This window comes from Ascaphus truei, unplaced genomic scaffold, assembly GCF_040206685.1.
Source record: "Ascaphus truei isolate aAscTru1 unplaced genomic scaffold, aAscTru1.hap1 HAP1_SCAFFOLD_1307, whole genome shotgun sequence".
Classification (NCBI taxonomy): Eukaryota; Metazoa; Chordata; class Amphibia; order Anura; family Ascaphidae; genus Ascaphus; species Ascaphus truei.
Genome location: NW_027454183.1, coordinates 88,174 through 96,262, shown reverse-complemented (window position 1 = coordinate 96,262; position 8,089 = coordinate 88,174). Strand labels below are relative to the sequence as shown.

The 8,089-nt window shown below is 40.8% G+C and overlaps 1 protein-coding gene across 1 annotated transcript; it reads left to right on the top strand.

Annotated features, from left to right (window-relative positions):
- The first annotated feature begins 2,230 nt into the window (after window positions 1–2,230).
- Window positions 2,231–6,392, top strand: LOC142475656 (vomeronasal type-2 receptor 1-like). Its single transcript, XM_075581429.1, has one exon. It carries the CDS (start codon window positions 2,231–2,233, stop codon window positions 3,212–3,214), a length of 984 nt encoding a protein of 327 aa, XP_075437544.1. The 3' UTR covers window positions 3,215–6,392.
- The last annotated feature ends 1,697 nt before the right edge of the window (window positions 6,393–8,089 follow it).

The window sequence follows — 8,089 nt, the reverse complement described above, 5'->3', positions numbered from 1 at the left end:
ATCTGGGAAGCTGGCTTTTTGAGGCTGATCCACGGATGAAAGGAACTTGCAAATCCCCTGTGAATTAGCATTTCTGCAGGAATTTCACCCATCTCTAGTACTACCTACTTTACTTAAAAATTCAATGCACTGTACAACAATGAGAACTTAATATACAAACATGAACAATACAGACCGGTGCCTCAAAGTCCAATTCAGGGAACAAAGGTATAGTCCGAAGAATAGCTGCAGTGTCCAATGGAAGATGATCAAATCTTTAGACAGCAGGCTCCACAGCAACAAAAATCGTGTAAAATGCAAGGGAGACAAAAGGAAAAATCATAGTGCAACAAGGTAAGAACTAAACATATAACACATAGACAAAAACAGACATACAACAATGACAGATAGGCTGACAAATATTTACGGAGTATTTAATATAACACAATAAAATGCAATGAACAAGTATAGAGCAGATGTCGGATCCGGTGTGTAAAACCGGAATCCTACTTTCAAGACGTCCAAAAGGTACAGGCAAGGATAATTAGTGTGCGTACTCCGGCGGCAGCTGCTGGTAGACACGTGGCGATCGGGGGAGACTGCAAACACTTCCTCAGATCTGCATCATGCTGTGCGTCACTGTGGGCTCTCAACTCTCAACTGCCCAACGCGTTTCGTGCGCATGCGCACTTCAGGGGATTTCCCCTGAAGAAGTACGCATGCGCACGAAACGCATTGGGCAGTTTAGAGTTTGCAATGAGCAGAGCAGAGCAGATCAACACAAGAGCACTACGGTATACAAGAATAGGAGAAGGGAGTTCCGGTGATTTGTCCCGCCCTCAGTGAGGTGTTTCCAGTCGCGGAGCGACAGACGGCATCAGGAGAAGCAGCCCACAGTGACGCACAGCATGATGCAGATCTGAGGAAGTGTTTGCAGTCTCCCCCGATCGCCACGTGTCCACCAGCAGCTGCCACCGGAATACGTACACTAATTATCCTTGCCTGTACCTTTTGGACGTCTTGTAAGTAGGATTCCGGTTTTACACACCGGATCCGACATCTGCTCTATACTTGTTCATTGCATTTTATTGTGTTATATTAAATACTCCGTAAATATTTGTCAGCCTATCTGTCATTGTTGTATGTCTGTTTTTGTCTATGTGTTATATGTTTAGTTCTTACCTTGTTGCACTATGATTTTTCCTTTTGTCTCCCTTGCATTTTACACGATTTTTGTTGCTGTGGAGCCTGCTGTCTAAAGATTTGATCATCTTCCGTTGGACACTGCAGCTATTCTTTGGACTATGTGCAGGTTTTCAATTTGAGCGGAGCGCTGTGTGACTCGTGAACATGAAAAAGAAAATAAATATAATAGTGCAGATGGTACAACAATGGTGGTCTAAATATGTGTAATCTCTGCAATGGTTGTACTCACAGATGACAATGTCAAAAATAGGCGTATCAGAGACCCTTCTCTCTCTGATGGGAGCCCTTTAGTGGATTCCCCCTCAGAGTGGTGTCTTGATGGAAATTCAGGAAGCTTATGGTGTAGGTAGTCAAATTTTCTCCCAGGGGTGTATAGAAGTAAAAGAGAGAGCGCACAATAGAGTAGTACAGTCTAAAATTGTATTAGCAGCAATGGATAAATATATGTATAATACACTCACATTTAGAATAACAATTGTGTTCGAGGGAGAGGACAGCTGTAGTTGGAGAATGCCGGTATCTCCAGGACCTATCTGGACCTGGACAGTCCGCCTAAAGGGTGTAGAGCTGCTTTTTTATTTTTGTATTACATATTATTATTATTTATCTTATATTGGTGAAGGTCACTGAACACATTCTGTGATACCCATTGTAAATTGAACATCACTGTCACCTATATTATATAGATTAAGTATTATTCACTATTCACTTAGCTTAAGAAGCGCCCGGTTTTTATTTCTGTTTTTGCATATTCTTTGGACTATACCTTTGTTCCCTGAATTGGACTTTGAGGCGCCGGTCTGTATTGTTCATTTGTGTTTCTACACTAACTGTGTTTGGGTTAGTTCTTCCTGGCAGCCTTGCCTTATATAGGTGATTTATCACATTACTGTATTGTTGTTTATTTATATGCACTGATAATTAGTTTTTTAGCGTTATATACACCATCCTTTTTCTAGTTAATATACAAACATGTTTTAAAGGACATACAGTATGTATAACTCTGTGTCACATTACCTGTTGTTTTTCAGATGCAAGAGAATGCATGTCTTGCCCATCAGACTTCTGGTCCAATTCTTACAGGAATGAATGTGTACTGAAGGAGGTGGAATTTCTGGCCAGTGATGAGGCCCTGGGGATCACCCTGATATTCCTGTCTGTCTTTGGAGCATGCCTGGTCATTGTATTCACTGTTATTTATGTGATGTACAGGGAGACAGCCTTAGTCAAGGCAAATGATCGGGAGTTGAGCTTTCTCATTCAGTTCTCTCTGATTTGCACTTTAATGACTTCAATTCTTTTTGTTGGCAAGCCCGAAGAATGGTCTTGCATGGCTCGCCAAACAACCCTTGCCCTGGGGTTTTCCCTTTGCCTCTCCTGTATACTTGGAAAGACAATCGTTTTGATGTTGTCAAAAAGAGCTGCAAAATCAAAGACTGCTGATCAAAGTAGATGGGTTATAATGAAGCCTTTATATCAAAAAATTGTTGGCGTCACTGGCTTGGTTATTGAAGTAGGGATATGTACGGCCTATTTGATAATGATGCCCCCATGGGTTTACAAAAATATGGAATCCCAAAATGTCAAGATAATTCTTGAGTGTAATGAAGGTTCCATTGAATTCCTGTGCTCGATGTTTGGCTTTGATGTTTTCCTAGCCATATTATGTTTTATAACTGCCTTCATAGCTCGAAAACTGCCAGACAACTTCAATGAGGCTAAATTTATCACCTTTGGCATGTTGGTCTTCTTCATTGTCTGGATATCTTTTGTTCCAGCCTACTTAAGCACACGGGGAAAGTTCAAAGTGGCTGTTGAAATTTTTGCTATTCTAGCATCAAGTTTTGGTCTACTCGGTTGCATTTTCGTCCCCAAAAGTTACATCATTCTACTAAAACCAGAAAGAAACACAGAAGAAATAGTTGGTGGGAGAGCTGCTACTAACGATAAGAGTGCTCCTGGAACATCTGCCTCTATGACTAGTGAAATGAACAATACAACGGTTTCAACAGTTGTACTTGATGATTAAAACCCTTATATCTTCATATTTAGTTAAATTCAGAATCCTGTTTATTTACTGGAGTTGTATAAGTAATGGATGCTGCAAGATATTTTTATTATTATTCATTGTTAAAATAATACCACAGTTTTGTATTTAAGGCGTAACTTTGGCGGTCTAGGACATTTGGTCGCAGTCGTTTCGCGGTCACCGGTTGACAGCCGGCGTTTTGCCGCAAGTGACCATGCCGCAGGGTCACAGCCGCTGGCTACATAGCTGCCAAGGTAAGTCTCTAACCTTAACCCTTTCCCTAAAAACCCCTAACTGTAACCACTAATACTCATGCTACCCCTACACTAAAAACCTTAACACTTACCCTAAAACCCTTATCCATAACCCCCTACCCTAAAAATCTAACCCCTTACCCTAAAACTCCTATCCATAACCCCCTACCCTAAAAATCTAACCCTAAAACCCCTTACCCTAAAAACCTTTACCCTAAGCCCTTACTGTCATGGGAGACCAGGTTATTTACATCTTTTTACCAGGATCATTCATTGAGCAAAAGAAGGTCATGAAATAAATTGTGGTTTATTCGGCATAAATTCGCTTTGATACACAAAATACAGACAAAAAGACACACTTACTTTGGGTCTAGATAAAAAACGAGTCTTTCCTAGGTGCAGGGAACTCTATTGGAAAGTTTTACCATGACCGTGACTTAGCCCGGAATCTCTTGGAGCCCAAATCGGCATAAAATTCCATACGCCATCGCTACGTTCTCATCTGAGAATGTGGTCCCTCCTGACCACGAGTTAGTCCAAATCTCAACTTGGCATAAAATCCCAGCCGCGTCCACTATGATCGTTTCTGAGAATTTGGACGTAAAAGTCGGGACTTAGGTTTTTCAGGCTCAAAATTTAAGCCGGGTGCTCTGCTATTCACACAGAAGCAACTTTCAAAAGTCCGGCAGCGCTCTTACTACTGGAGAGAGAGAAACTGATTGGCTCATCGATTCTTATAGTATTTTTAGGTTCATTCACAGAACTGAGCAGCCAATCAACGCATGGAAACTTTTCCAAGCAACCAATCAGAGCCAGGCCAACTAGAAAAGCCGGGTAAGTGGGAAATCCGAAATAATCAAGAGACATGTGCAAGCCTGCCACCTCTCTCCCTGGCTAACTCAATGCCACCCACTGGGCAGGCTCCACCAGGTCTGGCAGAGCAAGTGGCATCCCAGAGGACTATCATTGATCTCAAGATCTGGTTCTCTGCATTTCCCCGTTGACCAAATGCTATTCACACCCCTGGGCTTCCTCCTCCTGCTTTGAACTCCAATGTCCAACAGACTTACCGGCGCCTATGGGTTTGCTCGGGCAGCCTGTTTGGACATTGGTTCAGAATGTAAAAAGCACATTACATTACATTAAAGTATATTTCAACACACTTCTGAGTCTCTGGGTACAGGGGACAGAAGAGGAAAAATATTGTAGTTTTATTTCTATCTGCCTTATTCCCCACACACTTTCCCTGTGACTCAGTTTGGACTCTCAGAGTCTCCCCTCAACCTTATATATGGTTGGGGTACCCACAAACCCTATACTGGTTGTGGGTCACCATGGCACTTGCTGGGGTACCCCCCTTAACCTAGGGATTACCTCAGCTACAGAAATACATGTTTTATCCCTGTGCCTCATTCTCCTTTCTGGGCTGTGCTGAAGCAGGGTTCCCTAGTGGTGAGTCGCGCTTGTGTTTTCAAGGGGAAGAATTTCCAGGACGATGTGCCTACATGTATCCGAGAATCAGGCATGATTCCTGGGTCCATTTAAGAGGGAACCGACAACTCCAGACCCCAACCTCCTAGGCACATTCTGGCAATGGTTCCTCCACAAAACCCCCCTTGAAACTCATACCCTAGCAATCCCTGCTTGATTGCATGCCCAGAAAGGAATAAGCACAAAAAATACTTTATAACATACAGTACATTGGAATGGTACAATGTTACCGGGCCCAAGAGCTAACCCTCTTGGACTCTTATACATGGATCAGGGGTAACCAAACCAGGCTTGACCTTTATTCGAGAGCCTGGTTCCCCCCTCCCATCACATTAGCACTAACCGTTTAAACCCCTAAAGTTAACCCCCTACCCTAACCAGTAAAACTCCTAAAGTTAACCCCCTACCCTAACCAGTAAAACTCCTTAAGTTAACCCCCACCCTAACCAGTAAAACTCCTAAAGTTAACCACAAACCCTAACCACTATAACCCCTAAAGTTAGCTCCCTACCCTAGTTCCTAAAACCCCTACATTTAACCCCTTAACCTATCTGCTAAAATCCCTAAAGTTAACCCACTACCCTAACCGCTAAAACCCCCAAAATTAACTCCCTACCCTAAAACATACCTTATCGTAGAAGCGGGCGGCAGCGGAGGGTCCAGCGGAGCGGCTGCGGTGGAGGCTCCCTCTGCGGCCAAAGGCCGGCGGGACGTGGTCAGGGGGACGATCGCGACCACATGTCCCGTTCCATATCTTTGAATGGCTGGGATGTTTGCATAACAGTTCTGCAGAGAATGAAGTATATTGTAATAAAAAAGAAAAGTGAAATACAAAATGAAAGCATCACATCTAAAATATATGTCTAGTTTTTTTACTGTTCGGATATCACAGAAACACATGAACGTGGCGAGTTGATATATTTAAAATGAAAAAAGTAAATAAAAATATGAAAGTTGTTCCAAATGTTCACATATTTGTATTGTCCATAACTCAGTTTTCAGACCTGTGAATGGGTAAAAGCATCAGTTGGGATTTCTATGAATTTACCTTCACTTACATATTTGAAACATTTACTAGAACTCTGTGTGTTTCTCATTACAAATTGACATTTTGTCTTCTGAATTAAATTCCCTTTTAGATTATATAAATGAAAAGCTAATCAATGACTCACTGTATCTGTAAATACAGATGGTCCTCGGTTATCCAATGGAATCCGTTCTAGAAGTAGCGTTGGATAGTGAAACCGCTGTAAAGTGAGTCCCATGTTAATCAGTGGCGGTGAGCGTTGGATAACGCATTCAGGCGTCGGATAGTGCATTCCGGCATTGAAAAAAAGCCCATAGGGATGCGTTGGATATGCCATTCGTTGTAAAGTGAAACGTTGGATAGCGAGGACTACCTACATACATTTTATTAGGTAAAATATTAACTTTATCTTCAACGTCTTTGGTTAGATTGAGTGTGTTTATTACTCACGGTTTCTCTGAATATATTTGTTAAAAATCCTATATTCAAATGAACTAATAGAATTATATTTAAAGATGCAACCTATGCGAATCTATTAAAACAAAAGAGAAAACATAGCTTGTGTTGTGGTTGCTTGTGGTACAATGAGTGAATAATAGTGTATGTTGATTTGTCACTAGGGGGTGGGGGTCACGCCTCTCTTTTGCTTTTCCTCGCAAGTACAACACTCATCCTATTGTTCTAGAAATCATGGGGACTGTTTATCAAAGTCTCTTAGCTACAAAATTGGGACAACAATAACTCGATATTTATATAAAAATCCCATTGATTGCAATGTAATTAGTTCGATTCATAAATCAAGTGTTTGGTTCTTCTTCCCCCTCTACCAATGTTGTCCCAGTTTGCACCCCAAAAGCCTTGATAAAGTCTCACTTCCTTCGATATATATATATATATTTATATATTCATATTCATGAGATCCTTTCTCCAGCCTTGGGAAGCCGCTTTACAACGTATCCAATGGGGCCAGGATGTATGCAGAGTGATAAATCTACATTGACATTTTGTAATCTCCATTTCTTTTGTTGTTTTTGGTCATTATGACTCCATAATTAGCCAAATAACTACACATGGAGGACAATAAGGGGCCGATTTTATTGAGTCTGAAGCAACCTGTCCTTATTGACTTAAAAGGTTTTTGGGGGGTGGTGATCACAGTGCGATCTGGCTCTTTCATAGTTTACAGAATAAGTATCTAAGTAAGAATTTTAAATAACGATCTGACCCTTGCTGTATTAATTTAAGAAAGAAGGTTATATAGATATGAAAAGAATGTTTCCACATTGGGTTTCATTGCGTGTTTCTAATATATCTTTCTGCTCGGATGCTTTGGCATCAGCTGGTACACGTGTATTGCGTTTTCTATGAACAGAGCAGCTAAATTAATGTTACAACGTTGTGGGCCATATTTACTAAACAGTGCTATTCCACCTCCAGCGCTGGAAGCCACCTTACAGCCCAGTTACTTGGTGTAATATTGCACTTTATTTGTATGTGAATACGTTGCCTAATTTGAAAGCAAACATGTTTCATGAGTTCATTCATTAATCTGGAGTGTAGTTGCAGTGGAATCATTATTCTGTGCTGATTAGCAGAATAAAAACTCCCGGCAGAATTGAGGATGCTCCTGGAGTTGAAGGCTAACGACTCTTTGATGTATTGCTTTATTTTACACAGATGCTTAAAGCAATCTATGCTGCCGTTGTACTTATTCCAAACCACTGGTAAATACCAGCTAATAGGCATCCTTTTAAAATATCCCAGACCCAGGCTACTGCCACATTTAAAGGTGCAGTTACTTTTTCTATTTACCTGTCGAAATTCCCTTTATTTTCTTATCTTTCCGCTTATAGACCCTTTTCTGGTGTGTATTCTTAAAAAACTAACTATGACTTTGGAATTGGACTGTATTATTTTTTTCAATTAAGTATGACAACCTAACAAAGCACTAATATTTTATTTATGTATTTCTTTTTTGTTATTGTGTTTTTCACAGTTAAGCAGTTTATCCTATATTTGCAAAGCTAGTAAACATACCTTAAACAATGAAACCATCATTATAACAGAAGGGGAAATGGTATATGGCTGTGGGCTTTCACAAAG

Bases quoted from the DNA above. Each gene is read 5' to 3' on its own strand.
- LOC142475656 (XM_075581429.1), top strand. From the start codon at position 2,231: ATGTCTTGCCCATCAGACTTCTGGTCCAATTCTTACAGGAATGAATGT.